Below are 24,785 nucleotides of genomic sequence, written 5' to 3' on the forward strand. Positions count from 1 at the left end.
CGGTTTAATTTTTGTTAAATTGAAGAACCACAACTTCAACAGTCCAGGGCTTTTGTAACTGAGAAGAAATACGTAAACTCTTCCTGCCTTCCTGGTGCATATGGCTTCAGCAACCTTTCCACTCTGAGTTTGTACGGTTTGTACATTCTTCTATCTTCCCATTGGTACTACCATCCACTACCTGCCTTCCCTTCAGCCCAATTTCTATTAAATCAGCTTGGGATCAAAACTGCTGTGCTTTGAGTAGAGACAATGAGCCCATCCAAACTTGAGTTTCCACTGAGTTTTGGGACTCAAGTGGGAGGTAAGAGGTAGTGAGTAGTGAGGTGCACAGAGCATCAGTTCTAGTGTCAAGCACACCTAGGTTCAAATCCCATCCCATTTACCAGCTGTATGACTTTAGGCAAATCTATTCACATCTCTGGGTCTCAAGAGTTTTCCAAGCATAAAACATAGAGACTAATTTCTCCATAGGATTTGTCTTAGTTTGGGTTTCCCTGGAGGCAGACCTAATGTGCATGCAAATACCTTAACTGGGAAGCAATCAGGCCAGGGCTAGGATTAGGGTGATGCATGTGAAGTGCCTAGCTATAAAATATAGAGGCCTTCTTACCTTCACGTTAAGTACCCACTCTGCCCTAAAGTACCCTAGACTGAAGGCCCCTCATCCTAGTCCCAACCCTGATCTAGAAAGTACTGACAGGGTAGTTAGAAGTGAGGTAGGAAGGGAAAAAAAAAAAAAAAAAAACAATAGTTGCTGCTGGCAGCTATTGAGGTTCAATCCCACAGAGGACCTCTTAGAATTCTGGTGGAGAATGCACCCACCTAAGAGGTAAGGAGGCTCAAATATTTACCCCCCAACTTCCATTTTTCACTGGCTGAAGACTGCCTCAGGGGCCTCAGTCCTGGCACTCCCTGCCTGACCACACACAAGTCTAGAGATGTCCTAAGGCATAGAGCTGCAAGTTCTTGCAATAGGACATTGTGGGTATGTAATAGAATGGTGAATACCCAGGGGAAATGCGCAAGCCACAGCCTCTGCTGGAAGGCTGTTGTAAGGATGAAAGGAAATTACACAACCACAATGCCTAACACAGAGAACTCTTCTTCTCTTTCCCAATTTATGGTAATAGCTTGTGAAGTTCATGGAGATTTCCAGCTCTTCAAGAGTTGGAAACACCAGCAGAACTGCTTCCCATCTTTCAGAAGAAGCAAAACCAAAACACAACAAAACCCCAAATCTAAGGTCCTAGGTGAGCTCTAAATGCCCAGGACCCAAAATTGTTGTGGAAGGCTGGTAGTCAATGAAGCTAATGCAGTCAAAGGCTCACTCCTCTAAGAATGGTTTCCTCTTCCATCTGCTCCCCATCTCTTTCTGGCTTTTTTATCCCTCACCCAAACACTACTTATGACATACAAAACTAGCACCATATTCATAACTGCTGCCACTTACTCATCTTCTTCATGTGACAGATACTGTGCCTTTATACCCATTAGCTTAATCCTTAGAACCCTGTAAAGTATGATTTCCCCATTTTATGGACAAGGAAACTAAGTCTCAGAGGGATTAACCCATGTCAGAAGCAGGATTTCAGTCTCAGGCTGACATAATACTCTTTCCGCTGACTTTTTGTCTCTTCATTCTCACTAATGCCCCTCCCACAGGACCACAGGCACAAGGCACATGGAGAATAAAACAAACAGCCTTTATCGAAGCCATGTTCTAGAGAGACTGCCCAATTATAAGCTAAAAAATGCACTTTCTAGAATCAGCCTTTTCCTTTTCTTCTCTTCAGGCAAAGAGATAAACATACCATCCCATTTATAATGTTCTACCCTCCAACAAACTGCCATTTAATGAGAGAGACTAGTGAGAATTAAGTTGATGGGACAGAACTAATAAACTACTTTTGGGTTAGAAGGAAGACAGGAAAATAATCAATACTAGAGCCAAAGTAAAGCATTTTCTTTAGGACTGAATATGAGGGGCACTGTTATCTCATTGCCATGGACCAAAAAGTGGCTTCATTTATTCCCCTGAGCCTTTCTTTGTTTCCTCACCTGAAAATTAGAGGATACTACCTACCTCACAGGGTTGCTGTGAGGATTAAATGTAAGTACATACATTACCCAAACCATAGTAGTTCCTCAAAAAAAATAACACCTGTTCTTTATGTGATGCTGGCCACAATGTCAGTGTCATGCAACACCGGAACATGGAAAAAATCAGGAGCCTGCCATCTGGCCTTCTTTTAACTCAAAAAGCTTGTGTGCAATGGCATAGGCAAGAAAAGTATCTTAGGGGCATCTGGGTGGCTCAGTTGGTTAAGCGTCTGCCTTCAGCTTGGGTCATGATCCTGGGGCATCGGGCTCCCTGCTCAGCAGAGAGCCTGCTTCTCCCTCCCCTCCCTGCTCATGCTCTATTTCTGTCTCTCTCTCAAATAAATAAATAAAGTATTTTTTTAAAAAGTATCTTAAAGGACCATTTGGTGCTTGCCATTTTAGCTATCTCTCTGAACCCCTCTCCCCAGTCTAATACCTATCTCATTTTCACCTTAAAATCAAGAAAATTTGATGAATCAGAAGTTAGTAGAGTCTGAGTGATATCCCTATTTATCCTGTCCCAGGATCCTTTCCTGGTCAGCAGCCACCTCCCACAGACTTTTATTACATCTTCAAATCAGCTTGGGCCAAAGCTAGCTTTCTTAACATCCTTGTTTGGGTATCTCCTTCAGGTAGTTGCTTCTGCTGTTCGACATCCTCTCATCTTTGAAGTCTGCAAGTACACTGCAGATAGACCACATCTTGTTATGCACTGAAAGCTCCTGGGCAATGTGGTCAAGTACGTGCACTCCTCTACCAGTAACATACTGAAATAGGGATGTTATTTCCTGGTACTGCTATGACCTTTGACAGCAAGAGAACTAATCTTGGCTTTAATAGATGAATATGCCTGGTATCCCCACTGGTTAATCTAGGAAGAAAAATAATTGCACAGGAATTAGTAACAGAGCATTCACTTACAAATTCCTGGTAAGAATGGCAGGAGATACCCCTCAAAGGTCCTATGCTCTGGCTGAGAACTGTTAACTAGGTGAAGCAGCAAGATGAAGTAATAGGTTGCTGAATGATAGGGATAGCAAAATAAGAAGTAGGATTTGATGCCTTGGCACTTTCCACAGTGATGTCAGAAAAGGTCAAGGGAGTAACCATGCTCAGAAATGTGCACTATACATTCAGTGAATTTAGGCAGTATGTCAAAGTCAGAAAAGGTCAAGGGAGTAACCGTGCTCAGAAATATGCACTATACATTCAGTGAATTTAGGCAGTATGTCAAAGACCAGTAATGGCATTAATTTGGAAACATGTAATTTAGCTCCACAATTTAAATATTCCCACCCCAAAACCTGCAACACCGAGGGGAAAAATGGAAGATCTCCATCTTATTGAAATAAGATTTCATACAAACATAAATATATTTAAATTTTCTTTTAACTATAAGTGAATCCAGACTGTTATAAAACAGAATACTATACACAATCGTCTGTATAGCTTATAGAAAACATCAAAACAAGAATGCTGAGTGGATGCTGGTGATGAAAACTGCAGGGCCAAAACTTGCTCAACAATGAAACAGGGGCCACTAAAACTTAATGACCATGGCCCACCCCTACTGCTAATGGTTTTGTCAATGTCTGGACCCTAGAAATTCAGGGTTTTCTCCTTCTTCCTCTGCCTGCTTTGGTCCGTGTCCGGCTACCTGGCCGGACGGTAAGTTGCTTTTTAAAGTCCACTAAGCAATCTGTGGCTTCTGAAATGGAAACAAAAGACTTGATGGGAGACTCATTTAAGTCGAGATGTGCAAGGGAACTCTGCATCTCTTTGCTGCAGCCTGCCTCTTCCATCATTGGTGAGGGCACCCTAAAGAGAAGGGGGGAAAATTCAGAATTCAATATATACCTACTAATAAGCACTAAGTATGTATCATGCATTATACCAGAGGCTTCTACATACATTATTAGTTCATATAATCTTTGTAATAATCCAACCAGGTAGGTATTATCATTCCCCTTTCACAGATAAAGACATTGGGTAAATCATATTACCCAAAGTCACACAGTGAGATACTGAGAGAATGAGAAGTCAGACCTAAATTCCCAAACTTTTTTTTTTTTAAATTATTTTTTTACCAAATTCCCAAACATCTTGAAATCTAGGTCAGAAAACCAGGGTTAGGAGAAAAGAATAAATCACAGCTTTTGTTCTGCCTGTTTTAACGCCATGAAACTGAACTAGCCATCCAATTTTTAGCCTAGATATGGGGGGAGGGTAGCACACACAGAGGTCACACAGTTCCATGGTGATTTCTACCTTCAATAGTTTGAATATCACACTATACACAGGACCCAGGACAAGGCCTGTACTTTTCTAGAACTACTGACAGCCATACTTCAGTGTATACCCCAATTCACCTGAAGCCTGCTGTCTCTGAAGACTTGGTCTTTATTTCTGCATCTATAAGAGAGAAAAAGTAATAATGTTAATAGTGTTGTAATCATACCACTTCTCACTGCTCATGTGCTTTCTGTGTTCTGGGCACTGTTTTTCATCAGTCTTAAACAAGTAGCTCAGATCCCCATCCCCAAACCCATAAAATATGAGTATTAGCACCCAACAGGCTCAGCTGCAAAAGTATCAAGGTGAACACTTTTGAATGAACAACCTCTGAATAATCTACTTCAAATCTGGACTTGAGGAACAAGGAGTTGCCAAGAGAAATCTGCCACCTGCAGAGATTCACAACATGCTGATCTAGAAGCAGCAGGCTATAGGGCTTGGAGAGGCTGCCTTTTTATAGTCATCAGAAGGCAAAACAGATTTGCTTAGTGGGAATGAACTGTTAGAATGAGAAGGTAAGCAATCTCACCAGGCTTAAGCAAAAGCTCCTCTTCCATTTGCATCTAGTGAAATTTAACAACAGCAACTAATAACAATAATAATAGCAGCTAACATTTATCAAGAGCCTACTTATGCCAGGGAGTATGTTTGGAACTTTACTAGATATAATCCTTAAAATCTATGAAGTTGGTATTGCTAACTTTATGCAATGCTCATAACCAATCCACTCTACTGCTCCCTAAATACTAGGCACAAAGAGACAAAGTTACTTCCTACAATCCCTCTGGAATGCAGGTTGGGGCAAGTAATAAATGATGCACAAAACATTAGGAGAAGGCAGAAATATCTGCATGTCTAGTTTCCCAAGTCTGTTCCTTTGGAAGGTATCTGGGGCTGTGTCATTCCCCTGTTGATTTGGAATTTTTTTTCCCTTAACAGGAAGTCCTGTTCCTTAGTTAAGGGAAACTAAAAGGAGTCTCAAAGTCTGGCTAATGGGCCAAATGTAAATCCACATAACTCCAACAAACAGTGAGTTGGCAGTAGCCATTTTTACTGGAAGGCCTATGACATAAGCCCAGAAAACTGGTTGTGGGGTCTTCACCTGCAGTCCTGTGCTCAGTCTGTTCCAAGAGACTGAGGAGCCGGCCTTCACTGCGATTTTTTTCCTATGATAGAGAAAAACAGATCAAAGGATTATCTCATGGCAGAGAATCTAAAATACAACCTTCCTTAGCCCAGATCACACCTATCTCCAGGAGAGAAGGAATGTAGGACATAGCTCTAGGAAAGTCTTTTGCTTTCTAATAAATGAGGGTATACAAGTAAAAACACAAACTGCCATGATGAACAGAATATATCTTTATGCCAAGAATATTATCCAAGAATGGATAACCAGAGTCAAGGCAAATTATTCCACAAAGATATTAAAGAACAGTAACCATTGACCTATGATAGATTTGGAGAGATTTTAGAATAGAAAATAACAGTTTCAGAGTAGCTTCTTGAAGTAGTGATGCCAGAAGAGCCAACTGGCTCTATGATACAGGCACTTACCTATAAGCCACAACTCCCAATCACATCACCCCATTCATACCAGGGTCCCTTTCTTTTGTCATGACAGATAATGGCTTATCCATCTTAGTGTGCAGTGATTGCTAAGTGAGTAAGCCTCGCATATGGAGCTGCTGCTTCATCTCTGATCTCTAAGCCAAGACTTGATCTTCCTGATCTCTAATTGCAAAGCCCAGAAAGCACATTCATCTTCCCCATACCAGGGACCAGACCTCACAGCTTCCAAAGACCAGGCACACAAGGTGCTAAATAGAGTTGATCTCAAATATGTTCCTGGCAGTGGGGGTATGACTGGATATCCTTTCTGGAAAGGAATTTGGTGGTACATTTCAACAGATTTTAAAATGTTTACATGAGTTCCACTTTAGGAAATCTAAGAAATAGTCAGTGGTACACAGATTAATGGTTCAAATACAATCTTATAATACAAAGAATTAGAAAGAACCTGAATGTCCAATAATATGAGTGGTTAAGCAATATAAACATTAAGAGTAATTTTTAAAAACAGTTTGAAAATAAACCCAGTGGGGCACTTGGGTGGATCAGTAGGTTAAGCGGCTGCCTTTGGCTCAGGTCATGATCCCAGGGTCCTGGGATCGAGCCCCACATCAGGCTCCCTGCTTGGCAAAGAGCCTGCTTCTGAATCTCCCTTCGCCTGCCACTCTGCCTACTTGTGCTCTCTGTCAAATAAATAAAATCTAAAAAAAAAAAAGACTCAGGAATGTATTTATGCTATAAAGTTTACACACACACACACGTATACACACACATACATATATACACACAATGGTCTCAACTACATTAAAAATGCATAGAAAAAAAAAAAAAGAAAATAGGCCAAAATACTAACAGTTATCTCTAAGTAGCTCAATTGTGGGTGATAATTTTCCCTGATTCTTTATGCTTTTTTAAAAATTTCCTATATTTCCTACAGTGAGCATATATTACTTTTTAATTAAAAGAAAATATACTTTTAAAACAAAATATTATTTCTAGATACATAGAAAAGTAAGGAGGAAGGGAAAAAAGCATAGAACAGAACTTTGGAGAATTTCCTAAAGCATTCCATACACACCTTTGGATTCCTCAGCCGCTGCTGCTGCTTCTCCTCCATAACTGAGCATACCTTCCCACTCTCTTCAGGTTCACCTCCTTGGTCACCCCTTGCAAGCTGGAGACAGGAGTCCACATGACTCTGGTACTCTCTGAATGGGACCAGGGATTTACAGAGATAACACTTCTCATTCCTAGCCAATCACAAGAAAGGGGGAAAAAGCAGTTTTAAGATTTGTTTTTGCCTCTGGGCTCCTGGATAAGTCTTAAATTGTGTTTTTATGTTATTCTGTCTCAATTGTGTTTTTACGTTATTCTGTGGAGGAGACATGTCAACCAATGCAGATTCGCTCAGCAGGATCGCCAATAAAACTAACCCGACGCCAATCAAAAGGACTGACTGATTAGCGGTTTTCCCTGGCTGTTTCTCTGTACCCTGCTGTTGCAGCAGTGGGATGGTAATGAAATCAGTTCTTCTAACTATCTCAAACAATGCTGATTGCTCTTCAGACATAAAATATTCTGTCAAACTCTTCTGAAATTAAGTGTAATAGTTTTTTTCAAAGGGAAGTTAAGATTTAGACAGAAAAAGGAACACCAAGTGCATTAAATCAAGATGACATTTTTACCAGGGTGGATGAACTTGTCTGATTAGTAAATCAAGTCTGTATGCTGACTTCCCTAATTCTACAACCTGCAACATCAACTAGGAAGTTACCAAAACCATGTAGTTCTGCTATAGTCTTTTGTGTAATTTCATATACACAGCTATTTTTATCTTTTTATAACAGTATAATTGTAGAAAGAGAGGAAACTGTGTCCTTGAAGTAAGGTTTATTGGGCATCAGTGAAAACAGAATCACTGGGGACAAAGGAAGGAAATGAACAATCATTAACTATTTTTTCTGTAGCAAAGAACTGGTATAATGCCCTTTGAACACAATTTCTCAATTAATTCTTTTGCCCTATTAAGAAGGTACTTTTCTCCCCAAGGTCTTATTAGTTAATAAATATCAGAAGCCAGGTCTGCTTGATTCTTAAGATCATCTTAGTTTTAAGAAGCTAAAGACAACTTTCCAAAGCTTGCTATTTTAGACTCTTTCTGGCCTTTACTAGTCAGTTACTATACAGCAAGAGTGATCTGAATTAGCTCTACGGAAACTTACTCTGGAGGTCTTTAAAAATAGGAGCAAAACATTGCCTTATGAGAAAAGCTAGACCAGTGTACCTTTAAAAACTTATGAATTAATGCAAAAATCATATATTAACCCCCTACTACATGAGAGACAGCAGCACTGTGCAAGGAGCTTAAGTTTTTGAGTCACGTGGGCTTTGCCAGTTCTGGTAGCATGATCTTAACCAGTTACTTATAATTTCCCTTCAATTTCTTTATCTACTTAAAAAAAAGAAAGAAAGAAAGAAAAACTATCTTATCAGCTATTGTGAGAGCTACGAAGTAAATCATACACTTAGCACAGTGACTGGTACATAATATTAGGTGTTACACAAACAGCTATTACTGTTAACTGCTGTCTCAGATGCATTTTATTAGATGCTGAGGATATAAACATGAATGAAGGCAAGTATGTGCCTTCAAATAATTCACAGCCTATCCAGGAAGACTGAAGTATCAAAAATGAAAAAAAAAATTACTGCAATATGGTAGGATGAATATAGTCCTAAAGCAATGTCCACATGACAGGATTCCAAAAGGAACAAGTGATCAGCTCTGCTCAACTGAATTAGAGAAAGCAGCCCTGAAATTTCAGATCTAAAATCTATATTTCAAAGATAAACATTTCTGCCTAATGACTACTACTATAATGTATTATTGGTAGTGTCTTTACTTTCAGGAGGTGTCACTTATACCCAATCATCCCATAGAATGTACTTTGTTTCTTAGTCAAGCTGCAACCCACAACCCAAGGAAGTCACCTATATTGCTCAACATTTTGCAACTCAACTTCTATACCATTACATCGCAAAATAGCTCACTGCTTCCCAAAAGTACCAAACACCAATACACAAATTCAAAGAAAACAGAAATCTAAGAGCAATGTACAAATGGAATGGGTGGCAGGACTTTTTTAGGGTTATTAATCATACAGAGGCCATCTACGCTGACATAAATTAGGAATAAAAAGATACAGAGGCCATCTACACTAACAGAAATTGGGAATAAAAGAATAAATTCAGACATCAAAGCAATGAAGTGATTGGAAGGCCAAGGAAAACCACGGTAGAAGAGGAATGGATCTCTTTATTCAGTATAAGCCATAATATGTCAAAAGAGCTCCGAGAACACAGCATACCTACTTACTTGTCAATGTCTAGGGATGTCTGGGCAACTGTCCCACTGTCACTCTTGCTCTTGGCCTCTTTTTGTCTCCGAGTCAATACTTTCAACAAAAAAAGAAGGAAGGGAGGGGAGGGAGGGAAAGAGTAAGGGAGGGAGGGAGGGAGGGAGAAGAAGCAAGGAAGAGGGAGGGGGGGGGAGAGGGAGGGCAGAAGGGAGGGAAGGACAAAGAAAGAGAAAGAAAAAAACTGTTAGTTGGCAGTAGACTCCAAATATAAAAGATAAAATGTATGTGAAGAAGCAAAGTTTAAAATCCTATTCCCCTGGAAAAAGTGCACTGTGTGGGAAACCTCTGCTTTTCTAGCAGAGAATAACACCTGTAATGTATGAACTGAAATTGCCAGCCACAAGATATTCCTGCTAATGAGAGATCTTTTTATCCCCTACTGTCATGAGATCTAACGATCTAGTCAAAGGGCACCCAGGTGGCATAGTCAGTTAAGTGTCCCACTCTTGGTTTCAGCTCGGGTCATCATCTCAGGGTTGTGAGATGGAGCCCCAAGGGCTCTGTGCTCAGTGCAGAGTCCACTTATCCCTCCCCCTGCTCATGCTCAGGCATGCACTCTCTCTCTCTCTGTAAAATAAATAAAATCTTTTAAAAATATTTTTTAATTTGGGGCGCCTGGGTGGCTCAGTGGGTTAAGCTGCTGCCTTTGGCTCAGGTCGTGATCTCAGGGTCCTGGGATTGAGTTCTGCATGGGGCTCTTTGCTCAGCAGGGAGCCTGCTTCCCTCTCTCTCTGCCTCCCTCTCCATCTACTTGTGATTTCTCTGTCAAATAAATACATAAAATCTTTAAAAAAAATTTTTTTAATTAAAAAAAAAATAAAAGATCTAGTACACATAAGGAAAGGTTTTGTGTAGCACCCCAACTAGCAACACTGAATCCCTTTATACTTTTCCAACCAAAATTCTGTCTGGTGTGACACACACTCCAATGATGTATTCTATGACATACAGTAATGATAGCTACATCTATATGAGTACCCATATTAGCTCTAATCTTTACTCTCTGAAGTGCTCCAATTATAAGAGGAAAAAAGTTCACAATGGTTAACACAACCAGTTTTTCCCATCACACTAGGACCACCTTCCAGTGCTAGTGGGTATAAACAGCTTTAGCCCAGGCAGCATACCAATACTTTGTCTCACAACAAAAGGCATCAATTTATAAAATAACAGTGTCTTAAAAGATCTTGGAGGTTAATCAACTGGTTTCTAGTCTTCAATCCTTGAAGTAAAAAGAAAAACTATAACCATCTCACTTCCAATCTTGTCTTCTTCCCTCTTGACTTGAAATCCCCATGCCATAGAATTTAGGAAGGTTATCAGTTCACAAAATAATTAGTTTGTAAAGCATTGATCTAGTCAGCAGTCAGGAAACTTTTTCTAAAGGGCCACAGTAAATACTTCAGATTTGGCAGGCCATATGGTCTCTGTCACACTACCCAACTCTACACTGTAGTAGAAGGCAACCATAGACAACACATAAATAAGGGGTGTGGTATGTTCCAATAAAACTTCACAAAAAACAGATGTCTGGCTGGATTTGGCCCCCCGCTGTTCATAGTTCACCTTTCCTTCTAGTCCAACCCTCTACTCATTAAAAAAAAAAAAAAATTCCTTCCATAAGCATCCCCAACAAGTTATCATACAGTCTCAACTTGATTTTATATACATTCACTGAGGGGAATTCACTTCCTCCTAGGGAAACTCATTCTATTGCTACACAACAATCCAGTTCATTCTGTATTTACTGGGGACTGTATGAGTAAGTTTACCCCCTTTTCCATAAGTCAGCTCTCTGAACACTTAACAAACTACATTTCAATCTTGGATTTACTCAGTTGTCTGCCCCACTGAAATGTAACCTTCTTCAAAGCAGGGACTATATCTAGTCATTAATCCAATCTCTAATGAGTGCAGAAACTTTTGATTGCCTAGGTTAATTCTAATCTTTAAAACAATCCTCTAGATTGGTATTACTATTCTGCCTTACTCTAAAGGTATGGAAACAAACTCAGAGGAATTAGCTTTGCCAAGCTATCACAAATGGTAAGTGGTAGAACTCAAGATAGATCTAGATCGGTCTGATTTCCTATACCCAAGTTTTACATTCCTAGTTGACCTTTACATACATCCCCATTTGTCAGTCTCTCTCTTTATACGGACCAAATACTCCACAAGCAGTCTGACCAGTAGAGAGAACACAAGAACTACAAACTAGCCCACAGAGACTCATATTCTACTAATCCAGCCAAGATTGTATTTGCTTTGTTGAAAATCTTAAATTGAGCTTAAAGGTAATTAAGATTCATGGCCTACCCTTCCAAATTATCTTCAAATAAAATATTATCAAGACAAGTCTCCTAATTCTATACTTAGGTAACTAAGTTGTTGGTTATTTCCACCCCCCTTAAACACAGGACTTTATATTTATCCCTGTTCTTTTCAGCTGAACATTATAGTTTAAGATCATCTCCAGTCTTGATTCTGTCATCTGATGCTATCAACTCTCTTTTCCAGCTTTGTGTCATCTGCACATATGATAAGCATGCTTTCTACATCTTCATCCAAGTCACTGAGGAAAATGGTTATAATAAATGACATGGCCAAGGAAAGAAACCTATGGCATTTTACTAGATAAGCCTGCCTTCTTCCTGGTCCAAATTTCCTTTAAATATTTAATCAAGCAAGTATTATTTGAGAATCTTAATCTTCAATGTGCAAGTAATTTGGGGGATATATAGGAAATTATGTAGTAGGGTCCTTGTTTTGTTTTGTTTTTTAAGATTTTATCCATTTATTTGACAGGGGGCAGGGAGAACAAGCAGGGGGAGCTAAAGAGGGAGGGGGAGAAACAGGCTCTCCACTGAGCAGGGAGCCCCATGTGGGGAATCAATACCAGGACCCTGGGATCATGAATTAAGCTGAAGGCAGGCACTTAACCGACTGAGCCACCCAGGTGCCCCAGGGTCCTTGTTCTTAAGCTTACAGTTTACTAAGGGAGACAGCACATACACTTAATAACTATAACACAAGGTGTAAAAAGATAGCATAATAAAACAAGATCACATATACACAAGCAACTTTTTTTCCTCCTCCCTCACTCTTTCCTTCCCTCCTTCCCCTCACAAGCAACTATTAATAGTGTTTGTCTCTGGGGAGGATGACAGGGACACTTGGGGAATGCAATAGGAGGGTGGCATATTTTTGCACTATATACTTTTCTGTACTGTTGAATTAAAAATTAAAAGGGAAGGAAAAATAGACCAGATTATAGAGAGGTCTTAGATACAGTTAAAGTACACTATCTATTTCTAAGGTTCCTTCCAACCTACAGATTTTATAAGTAAAAATAAAGTACTGTGTCCAGGAGAAAACCATCCTGGACACAGCCATATAACCACCTTCAAATCCACCTCCTATTCTATCAGCCAGTCCATATTTCTCCATCTTATGTATAAGGACTTCATGAGGGATTTTATCAAATGTCTTGCTGAAATCAATTCTCAAAACATTGGCACCTCACAGATTACAGAAACCTTTAAGGGTTGTTTTTTTTTTCCCCTCTCTCTATTTGTCCTCCATCTTGAATACCAAGTATTTTTCCAAAAGATACTTGGAAAGCACTACACAGGCAAGGCTGAGAAAAGAATTGCTCCTAGCACTTAGCACATTTCTGTTGTTGTTTATATGTCAGTCCCCCTTCTACACTAAGCAACTTTCTGAATTCAGAGATTCTGGGTTTTGTTTCTTCAGCATCCTCAGCAGAGTATAGCATTGATTAGATGCTAATAAACATTTGCCAAATTAAATCACAGAAATGTACTCAAAAAAGCTCTTGTTTTATGAGGACATTCTCTGTGCCAGGGACTTTATAAACATAATTTCTATTACAATTATTCTGCAAGGCATATATGATTATCTGTACTTTTTAGATGATGAATATTAAATAACCTGATCCAGATCACAAAGCTAAAACAACAACAAAGAAACATGGAACCAGGAACAAAGTAAGAGTCTAACTTCACAGAAGTATATGTTGGGGCACCTGGCTAGCTTAGTTGGTGGGAGTGTACAAATCTTAATCTCACAGTTGTGGGTTCAAGCCCCATGTTGGGTGTAGAGTTAAAAAAATAAAATCTTAATAGGCTGCCTGGGTGGTTCAGTCATTAAGCGTCTGCCTTTGGGTCAGGTCATGATCCCAGGGTCTTGGGATCAAGCCCCACATCAGGCTCCCTGATCAGTGGGAAACATGCTTCTCCCTCTCCCACTCTCCCTGCTTGTGATCCCTCTCTAGCTGTTTCTGTCAAATAAATAAATCTTAAAATAAGAATTAAAACAAAGAAGCGTATGTTATTTTATAGGAGCAGGCTGCCTTTCCTGGGAAATAAGAGGGTAAAGGATGGGAAAAGAAAAAGTTGTAAGTGGTAAATGAGTGGGCAAGTGGAAAAGAATATGAGGGGAGAGATTTGGCTCATGACTGAAAACTATATGCTAATTCTATTATTAAATGTTATGAGCAGAGTGAACTGGACTGGACCCTACAGCTACATTTTCCCTTTGAAATATATTACCCTATGAAGGAGCACGAAGTTATATGTTGTTCTAAAGGAGCCTACAGCTTTAGTTTCTGAGGGTTGACACAGCCATTTCAAATAGCTGCAGGAAGAAATTTAAGTCCAAAAACCTAACTACTGGTGACAACAGCCAAAGATTTCAAAAGGAAGCAATGGAATCTGGGGACAACTACCCAAAAAGCAATTACCAGGTCGGAGGGATAAAACAGAAAGGAGGGATAACACTGAGAGCTGAGAGAGCCGCCTATAACCTACAACCATTAACGCAGGCCTTTGTCTAACACTGGATGGAAAACATCCTCAGGAGCTGTGCTTGGGACTTGGCTTGGCACTGTTAATACATTAAAAAGCAGCAACACCTAGCAGAATAAAGTGCATTGACTTCAGAGTTGTCCAAGTTAGGATTCTACTAGCTGTGCTGGGTAGAGTAACTTGGGCAAGTAACTTAACCTTAGTATCAGCTGACTTACCTACAAAATGAGGTAACAGCATACCCTCACAGGTTTTGGTGAAGATCCTATCAGATAATCCAAATAAGTTGTAATAGTGTCCAGCCCACAGAAAGTTCTCAACAAACCTTTGTTGTTATTATTATATAATTCCCGTTATTATTCCAGCTTATTACTTCTTAGCTTTATCTAAAGATTTAAGACTACCCTTAGAATGTTAATAAAAAAATAAAAATAAATTTTTAAAAAAGACTACCCTTAGAACTAGTGCCCAGCTTATCTATAATTTAGATTAGGGCTTAATCTTTAGTTCTCATACTAATTTGTACAAAAAGAATGGTCAAGTAAGTAACCTGGTCAAGTAAGTAACCAAAACCTTACAGAACAATTATCAATACTGTGTAAACATTTGTTTCTACACTGTTTCCAAAATCTAAAGACAAGCAATCAAAAATAAAGACATGTGGGTGTGTGGGATTGAGCTGGGATGGAGCCCCAAGTCTGGATCCCTGCTCAACAGAGATTGTCCCTCTCCCTCTGCCCTTCCCCTCGCTCATGTGCTTGCTCTCTGTCTCTCTCCCTCTCTCTCTCTCTAATAAACCCCTCTAAAAAGTAAAAACAAGTGGCCTGGAACTATAAACATTGAAGATGATGACTCCTTGAGGAGAGTGGAAATTATATATACAAACAAGAGAAATTCTACTCAGTCTATCTCCCTCAAACTCAAAACTATCTCAGTAGAAAAAAATGGGAGGCCAGAGTGGTGTCTGGGTGGCTCAGTCAGTTAAGCATCTGCCTTCTGCTCAGGTCATGATCCTGGGGTTCTGGGATCAGCCCCATGTCCATCTCCCTGCTCAGCAGGGAGCCTGCTTTTCCCTCTCCCTCTAGCCCCCCCCCCCCCCACCCCTCCTTTCCCCACCCCCCCAAAAAAAAAAATTTAAAAATTAAAAAAAAAAAAAAAAAAAAAGGGAGGCCACAGAATTTTATATATGGTCCTGCTATGACTGACCATCCTCCAACCTAGCATTTCCTCAGTGGGAAGTAAGAGGAAGAAGGGGAGGCTTGTTCCATCCACATGATGCCTATCTCAGTATTACCAGTACTCTCCTTAAAGACCCAGTATTATAAGTACTCTCCTTAAAGATCCAGCAAAAAGGCTGTCATTAGAATTATCGACCATTTTCTGAGATGTGTGGCTGTTTAAACTGAAATCTTAATTAGAATAAAATTTAAAATTGAGCTCCTCAGTTACATGAGGCATGATGACACAATCCAGTCCACTGTAGTGTTCCTGTTGCCTCAAGGACTTTATTATTTTTCTTTTTAAGATTTTATTTATTTATTTAACAGACAGAGATCACATTAATGACAGAGTCATTAATTCCTAAAAAAATTTTTTCTGTCCCTTGCCCCCCTGTAGGGACCGTGGTTACCTGTGTATTAGGCCACTTAAAAAATCTTTTTAAGATTTTATTTATTTATTTAACAGACAGAGATCACAAGTAGGCAGAGAGGCAGGCAGAGAGAGAGGGGGAAGCAGGCTCCCTGCCCAGCAGAGAGCCCGATGCGGGACTCGATCCCAGGACCCTGGGATCATGACCTGAACCAAAGGCAGAGGCTTAACCCACTGAGCCACCAGGCGCCCCTGCCTCAAGGACTTTAAATATTTCTTATGAATTAAGTCTCTGGTGATTAATTGTTTCAGTGTTAGTATATCTGAAAAGTCTCTATTTCATCTTTTAAATTTTTAATAACATTTTTAGTTTGGAATAGTTTAGAATTGTAAAAAAGTATTGGAAAGACAATGTAGAAATTTCTTTATAATGTTCTTTATAATGCTCACTTTCTTCTAATGTTAAAATCTCACGTAACCACAGTACCTTTGTCAGAACTAAAACATTAACAATGGTACATAATTTTTTTTTTTTTCAAAGCAGGCTCCACACCCATCACGGAGCCCAACCCAGGATCAGACCCACGACCCTGAGATCAAGACCTGAGCTGAGACCAAGAGTTGTCTCCCAACTGACTCAGTCACCCAGGCACCTCTTTGGTACACAACTATCAACTAAACTCCATACTTTATTCAAATTTCACCAGTTTTCCTACTACTACCCCCACTAAATATTCTTGGATCTAATCTGAAATACGTTATTACATTTAGTAGCCCTCATTTTTTAAAGATTTTTTTGCTGGGTATAGAAATTTAGGTTGGTAACCTTTTTCTTTCAGAATTTTATAAGATTTTGCCTGTCTTCTTGCCACCCCATCAACTACCCCACTTCCTTTCACATACCACTTACGATCTTATCTCTTCACCACTCCTGCCATCATTCTTGTTGACTTTAATATCTGCTTATTAGACAGAACCATATGGAGTTGCAGTGTGTTGTTCCTAATAAGAAATCTGACTAATTCTTGTTTTTCCCATCTGCACGTAACATGTCCTTTTTTCTCTGAATGATATTCAGGGTTTTTTTTCCCACTATCTCTGGTTTGAAACAACTTGATTATGATGTGCTTTTAAAATTTATGCTGTTTTTTTTTACCTTAAGATTTTATTTGACAGATCACAAGTAGGCAGAGAGACAGGCAGAGAGAGAGGGGGGAAGCAGGCTCCCCACTGAGCAGAGAGCCTGATGCGGGGCTCGATCCCAGGATCCTGAGATCCTGACCTGAGCCAAAGGTAGAGGCTTAACCCACTGAGCCACCCAGGCTCCCCCTCTAATGCTGTTTCTTATGTCCGTGCTTCCTAGAACATCTTGGATCAACAGATTTATAGTTTTTATCAAGTTTGGAATTTTCTGAGTCATTAATTCCTCAAAAATTTTTTTCTGTCCCTTCCCCCCCTGTAGGGACCGTGGTTACCTGTGTATTAGGCCACCTAAAAATGGTCTCATAGTTCACTGATATTTTTTTCATTTTTGTGTGTGTTACATTTCAAGTGCTCAGTCGCCACATGTGACTACTGGCTATCATATATGACCCCACAGATGGAGAACATTTTTGTCATATGGACACCTCCTTTGGCTAGCACTGCTCCTTTAAGAGAGAACCGCGACTAATCCTGTCCTGCCTTAAGTGTTTACTTTGGACACCACGGGAAATCCAAATGTCCCATGGCAGCTCTCATCACATAGATTCTCAACCCCACCTGACTGTTATCTGGAGGGACTTTTGTAAGCTAACTTGATCTTCCTATTCTCAAAATGACTTTCTCCCTTGGAACCTGTGTCCATGATCAATAAAACCCCCGATGTTTTCAGCTGCTTGTGTGAACGTTTCCTTCATCCGCTTGGTCTCACTGAAAGATGGCTGTCCTCCGAAGATACTGTTTCTCTTTGCACTTCTCAAGTACTGGCTATTTCTTCTTCTTTACACCACGGTACTACTGACCTGGAGGTGGGGTAAGCAGCCTCTCATTTGTTTCCAGACTACTAGAAAAACCTAGTATGAAACACAAACCACTGTGCTAGCCCTGCTACCCGCCCACTGAAGTCATCTACTATCCTCCTGGTCACGTGCCCCTTACCAGCCACATCACTTCCTGGCCATTATTTGAAAACTTTAACATAGCGCTTACTATCTTATCTCTTCACCACTCCTGCCATCATTCTTGGTGACTTTAATATCTACATATTAGTCTGAAGCCTATGAGGTTGGAGTTTTCGTAGGTTCAACCTAAGGTATGGCCTGTCCAATACGCTGGCCTCTCAGTTCCTTGAGCTTTTGGCTATCAGCTCCTGTGGATGCTACCATCTCAGCCTTTCTCAAGTGGGGTTCTGAGAGAAAAGTAGGCCTAATGCCCAAGACATCCATTGTATGTAATGAATTAGCCTCTGTCCTTTGCATCTCGAATGGTGCCAGTTGTGTGCGATCCTTGGGAGAAGTAAGAAAGAGCCGATTCATTTTCTGTGTTCTCCGGTTCCAATTCAAGAACCCTAATTCCTCAACCCTGGTTCTGGTTGAGCCTGCCAATAGTAACGGTGCCACTTCCAAGATCTCATTTTCAGATGTCCCGGGTGTCTCTGATCACCACCACCCATCTCCTCCAAGTCACTCCCTCTAATATCCTGACTCCCAATAATCCTTCAGCCCCACTGGGATGTTTCAATTCTAGACTATCACCTTTTCATTGTCCATTACCCTGTCATGGCCTCACTTTTTACCTAACTTAGATTTCACGATTATCATATTAACCATTCCCTTGAATATTCTCTCAACTCGTTTCTAATTTCTGTTGTTCTCCCTGGTAAAACTCTATTTTGGCTAAATCCAACCTTCTACCTACTTATTACGTGTCCTTACAAGCAGCACAACAGTGCTGACAGGCTCACAGTATATTTAAGACCACACAGCTCTAGTGGCTCCTCAGTACTGCTCAGCAATCATCATGTTTCCGTAGTCAGTTTATTCTTCTACTCTCCCAGAGACTATTTAATTTCTCCTCTGCTATCCTCAAACCTCTAGTATCCGTCCTGACTCTGGAGTCACCGTTTTTTGTTTTGATACAACTTTATTGAGATATGGTTCACATATTACATAGTTCACTAACTTAAAGTGTAATTCAATGGTTTTTAGTATTTTCATAGTTGTACAAATATCATCACTATCAATTTTTAAAAAAAAAATTTTTTTAAAGATTTTACTTATTTATTTGACAGAGAGAGAGAGAGACAGATATCACAAATAGGTAGAGAGGCAGGCAGAGAGGGGTGGGGGAAGCAGGCTCCCTGCTGAGCAGAGAGCCCAACGCGGGGCTCGATCCCAGGACCCTGAGATCATGACCTGAGCCGAAGGCAGAGGCTTTAACCCACTGAGCCACCCAGGTGCCCCTCACCACTATCAATTTTATAGTATTTTCCAATAACTGAAAAAGAAACCTGTTCCCATTAGCAGTCACTCTCCATTCCCCTGCTAACCTCCAGCCCTAGACAAACCACTGCCCATTCTGGGCACATCATATAAATGGAATCATACTATGTTTCGTCTTTTGTGACTGGCTTTCTTCACTTAACATATGTTTCCAAGGTTCATCCAAGCTGTTGCATATATCAGGAATGCATACCAAGGAATTTTTTTTCAGGACCACTGTACCGTTTTATATTCCCACAGAAAATGTACTTGGGGGGGTTTCCAATTTCTCCAAATTCTTGCCAACATTTGTTACTTTTATTTTTTTTTTAAATAGCGATCCTAGTGGGTGTGAAGTATCTTGTGGTTTTGACTTGAATTTCTCTCTTGACGATTGATAGTGATCATTTTTTCATGTGCTTGCTGGCCATTTGTACATCTCTGGAGAAATAACTACTTGAGTGCTTTTGGTTTTTTAAAATTTTTTTAAATTAACATAAAATGTATTATTTGTTTCAGGGGTACAGGTATATGATTCATCAGTCTTACACAATGCACAGCATTCCCCATAGCACATACCCTCTCCAACGTCCATCACCCAACAACTGCATCCCTCCTCACTCCTCCCCTCCAGCAACCCTCAGTTTTTTTCCTGAGATTTAAGAGTCTCATGGTTTCTCTCCCTCTCTGGTTTCATCCTGTTTCATTTTTTCCCTCCCTTCCTCTATGATCCTCTGTCTTGTTTCTAAAACTCCTCTTAACAGTGAGATCATATGATATTAGTCTTTCTCCAACTGACTTATTTTGCTTAGCATAATAGCCTCTAGCTCATCCACATCATTGCAAATGGCAAGATTTTAGTTTTTTGATGGCTGCATAGTATTCCATTGTGTGTGTGTGTATACACACACACCACATCTTTACCCATTCATCTGTTGATGGACATCTAGGTTCTTTCCATAGGCTGGCTATTGTGGTCAAGTCCTTTGTTTTGTTTTGTTTTGTTTTGCCTTTTTTTGTTTGTTTGTCTGTTTTGTTTTGTTTTTTTTTTAAAGATTTTACTTATTTATTTGACAGAGGGAGATCACAAGTAGGCAGAGAGGCAGGCAGAGAGAGAGAGAGGGAAGCAGGCTCCCCGCCGAGCAGAGAGCACCATGCGGGACTCAATTCCAGGACCCTGAGATCATGACCTGAGCCGAAGGCAATGGCTTAACCCACTGAGCACCCAGGCGCCCAAGTCCTTTGTTTTAATTGGGTTGTCTTTTTGTTGTTGAATGCTAAAAGTTCTTTATATATTCTGGAATCCAGACCCTTAAAAGACAAATTCTACAGATATTTTCTCCCATTCTGTATATTTTTCTTTTTACTTTTTTGATAGCATCCTTTGATGCACAGCAGTTTTAAATTTTGATGGTGTCTAATTTAATTTATCTATTTTTGTCTTATATTGCTTAAACTTTTGGTGTCCTATCTAAGAATCCACTGTCAAATCTAAGATCCTGAAGATTTACCTCTAAGAGAGCTACAGAGTTTTTAGTATTTACATTTAGGTCTTTGATCTATTTTTTGTATATAGTGTGAAGGGAGTCAACTTTTTTTTTTTTTTTTTAAAGATTTTATTTATTTATTTGACAGAGAGAAATCACAAGTAGATGGAGAGGCAGGCAGAGAGAGAGAGAGAGAGGGAAGCAGGCGCTCTGCTGAGCAGAGAGCCCGATGCGGGACTCGATCCCAGGACTCTGAGATCATGACCTGAGCTGAAGGCAGCGGCTTAACCCACTGAGCCACCCAGGCGCCCCAACTTTTTCTTTTGCATGTGGATATTCAGTCGTCTTAGCACCATTTGTTGAACAGACTATTTCCCCCTACTGAATTATCTTGATAGCCTTGTCAAAACCTGGTTAGCTATAAATGTATGGTTTTAATTCTGAGCTCTCAATTCTATTCCATCCATCCATCCATCATCCATCCATCCATCCATCTATTTCCTTATGCCAGCAGCATCCTGTCTTGATTGGTAAGTATATAATTAAGAAGTGTGAACCCTCAACTTTGGTCTGTTTCAGGACTGTTTTGGCTATTTTGGATCCCTTGAATTTCCTAATCTCAAAAAATGGAGTCATAACTAAACCAGTTGCTTAGGGCAAAACTATGGTGTTACCCGAGTTTTCTGTCTTACTCCAGAAAATCCTGTAAGTTCAATCCTCAACATACATCCCAGATTTGGCAACTTCTTTACCTCACGGCTATCACTATGATCCAAAGAAACATTAGACCCTGCCTGGAATATTCCAAGTGCCTCCTGTTCACTTCTACTTTTGCTCCTGGCCTTCTACATTTCACACAGTAGCCAGAGCTGGATTACATCACTTCCTTGCTCTCAACCGTTCTATGCCATTTCATCATAGTTAGAATAAAGTGCAAAAACCCAGATAATCTGATCACTGATCTGATCTCTCCTCTCTTTTCCCCTGTTGCTCATCCCACTGTCTCATTATGGCTTCCCTGCTGCTATAAGACACATGTCAAACACACTCTTGCTTTAGGAGCTTTATAGCTATTCCCTTTACCTGGAATGACTCGATTCAAATGTCACCTTAAGAAGTCTTCCTTGATCTAATAAGTTAAGAGCTCCCCTCCACCCGCCGCCCACTGCCTTCCCTGCCCTTTCCTCTCTATCCTCTGATTCTTGCCTTATTTTTCTTAAGTTTTATTTATCATTTGTTTTTTCCATGAGAATGTAAGTTTCACGAGAGCACAGACTTCTCTTTTGTTCAGAATTGTATTCTCAGATTATATAAGAGTACCTGGGTTATAGTAGGTGCTATATATAAAGGAACATAAATAATACAGTATAATTAATATAGTCATCTTCTAAATTTTACTCAGGGGGACTCTTAAGTTGAGCACCCTACATGGGCTTAGGCAGAAACCTAAATCAAAGCTCCCTTCTTTCAACCTGATCCCCAGTCACAAAGTGTGATTGATTCTCTCACTGAAAGATTCTCCTATCTCTCCTCTTCCACTGACACTCCTTTGTTACTTCTCTCCCTTTTTCTAGCCTCAACCCTTCCAATCTTCCATACTACTCTCAGAATAACTCAGGCCCAGCATTAACAGTGGCAGTACCCAGGAAGTCTTCCCTGACCCAAGAAGGTCCCAAACTTTATACTTAAACAGGGCTCTCTGTGCATCTATCACAGCACTTTTCACACAACACTCTATTTACTGCGTTACCTACTTATCTCCCCCAGCAGACTGTCTCTTAACCACTTCAGTATTCTATATTCCTGGCATAAAATTGACACTCGATATATACATATGTATAATTCATCAATTTGCAAGGTCATTTCTTATTCAGAAGTTTTCCAGAGTATTTTCTTGGCTTTAAGAACAAGAGAATATTTTGGGGGTGCCTAGGTGGTTCAGTCGGTTGAATGCCTACCTTCAGCTCATGTCATGACCCTGAGGTCCTGGGATTGAGCCCCACTTCTGGCTCCCTGTTCAGTGGGAAGTCTGCTTCTCCCTCTCTTTCTCTGCCCCTCCCCCATGCTTGTGCATACACTCTCTCTCTCAAAATAAATAAAATGCTTTAAAAAAAGAACCAACAGAATATTATTATAACTTAGATGAAATTGTCTCTTGAGTCTGATCTAAAATAACTTTTGGGGCGCCTGGGTGGCTCAGTGGGTTAAGCCGCTGCCTTCGGCTCAGGTCATGATCTCAGGGTCCTGGGATCGAGTCCCACATCGGACTCTCTGCTCAGCAGGGAGCCTGTTTCCTCCTCTCTCTCTCTCTCTCTGCCTACTTGTGATCTCTCTCTGTCAAATAAATAAATAAAATCTTTAAAAAAAAATAAATAAAATAACTTTTGAAACAGAAAAGCCATATCTACCTCATTCCATTCAATAAATAAATTCCTTTTGCTCTCTCAGGTACTAGACTTGATAATCTTATTCTACTAAAGATAACTTCTAATTCAAATACTCTAATGATTATGTTGACACTTTCTAAGTATAAACAACCCTAAAACAGGCAGGCATCACTGGGTCCAATTTACAGACAAGCAAAATAAAAAAGACTCAGAGGCCTCAATTCTGTAAATACCTGGTCTTAGATACAATTCAGTCTGTTAGACTCCAAAGTCAGTACCACAATACCAAATTGTCTTCTTTGTTTCAGAGAAGCCATAAAGGTCCCCTGTCCTATTCAAGTTGTAGTAATTTCCTCTCAAGTTTAGAGATAAGCTTGCTTTCTCAAGAAGTGCACTTGAATGCTGAGCTCCTGACCCTAACCTTCAGTGCTGCTATAGCTAGCCATTGCATCTAAAGTGTCAGCACGGCTTGCTCAATACCTGTTCATACAAAGACAAAAGTAATAATATAAAAATATTCTTAGCAGTGCCCCCCAACCTGAGGTTAAAGGCAAGAGTAAATACTGAGAAAAATCTTAAAGTCACATAATCCCTACTTAAGATACAGAAATAAAGGGTCTACCACCATTATATTTTTATGAACAAAATTCCTCAATCTATGAGGTATTGAATAATTTAGAGGTCTTAGAAAAAGTCACTTGTCTAGTTCTTACTAGTACTTGTGCATAATATTTATAGCAGAATTTTTTTAACAGCTGGAATTTAAGCAATTTGACAATATTTATCGAGAATTTTAAAATAATTCATATCTACTGACCCATGAATTACATTTTTGGAATCAATACTGAGGAAATCATCTGAATTTAAATGCGATTCATAAGACAAAGATATTTTATCAAACCATTTTTTAACAATGAAATATTTAAACAACCTAATGTTCAAACACAAGATGAAATACTACACAGGGATTCAAAATAAAAACGGAAAATACACCAAAATATTAACAATAATGGTGGAGGGGGTAATGATTTTTCTATGTTGCCTTTTTTTTTCTCCCCCCATATATATATACCACTTTATAACTGTTTAAATATTAGAAGACAGGCTGCCTGAGTGGCTCAGTCAGCTCGGGTAGTAATTTCAGGGTGCTGGGATCAAGCCCCACGGCAGGCTCTTTGCTCAGCAGGCAGTTGCTTGAGATTCTCTCCCTCAGCCCTCCCCCTATTCAGAAGGTGTCTCTCTGTTTATTTATAAATAAATAAATCTTAAAAAAATATATTAGGAGACATCCTTCATGAAATAACAGATCTAGGCAATGATCACCAATGATCATTAGTTGAAAGCACTGGCTTTCTAATGAATGAATTAGGTTGACCCTACTGATCAATCGTAACATCATAAAAGATAACATTATAAAGATTGCTTCACAAACTGATGCAATATGGAACATACAATATCATCTATAACATACTCTTCTCAAAAAAAAAAAAAAAAATCCAAACTGAATCTGATCAAACCTTGAACCTGATCAAGCCTCAAATCTAACTAGAAGTTTTCAGAAATCACTGTCTAGAACAGAGTAACACTAAAGATAGAACAGGGATACAATCAGCAAAATCCAGAAAGGGAATTTTGAAAGACAAAAAGC

At 39.7% G+C, this 24,785-nt stretch overlaps 1 protein-coding gene across 3 annotated transcripts in view; it reads right to left on the minus strand.

Annotated features, from left to right (window-relative positions):
* Window positions 1-3,423: 3,423 nt before the first annotated feature.
* The window catches only part of UIMC1 (ubiquitin interaction motif containing 1), a 171,885-nt gene continuing 150,523 nt past the window's right edge, over window positions 3,424-24,785 (minus strand). For all 3 annotated transcript variants that reach the window (XM_059417437.1, XM_059417439.1, XM_059417438.1), the window contains 5 exons: window positions 9,344-9,422; window positions 7,046-7,217; window positions 5,501-5,564; window positions 4,473-4,515; window positions 3,424-3,921 (listed from right to left, as the gene is read on the minus strand). In XM_059417437.1, coding sequence (XP_059273420.1) covers window positions 3,711-3,921; window positions 4,473-4,515; window positions 5,501-5,564; window positions 7,046-7,217; window positions 9,344-9,422 — 569 coding nt within the window. In that variant the 3' untranslated portion in view covers window positions 3,424-3,710. The remainder of the gene's footprint in view (window positions 3,922-4,472; window positions 4,516-5,500; window positions 5,565-7,045; window positions 7,218-9,343; window positions 9,423-24,785) is intronic.

The sequence above is a fragment of the Mustela nigripes genome, chromosome 12 (assembly GCF_022355385.1).
Source record: "Mustela nigripes isolate SB6536 chromosome 12, MUSNIG.SB6536, whole genome shotgun sequence".
Lineage (NCBI taxonomy): Eukaryota > Metazoa > Chordata > Mammalia > Carnivora > Mustelidae > Mustela > Mustela nigripes.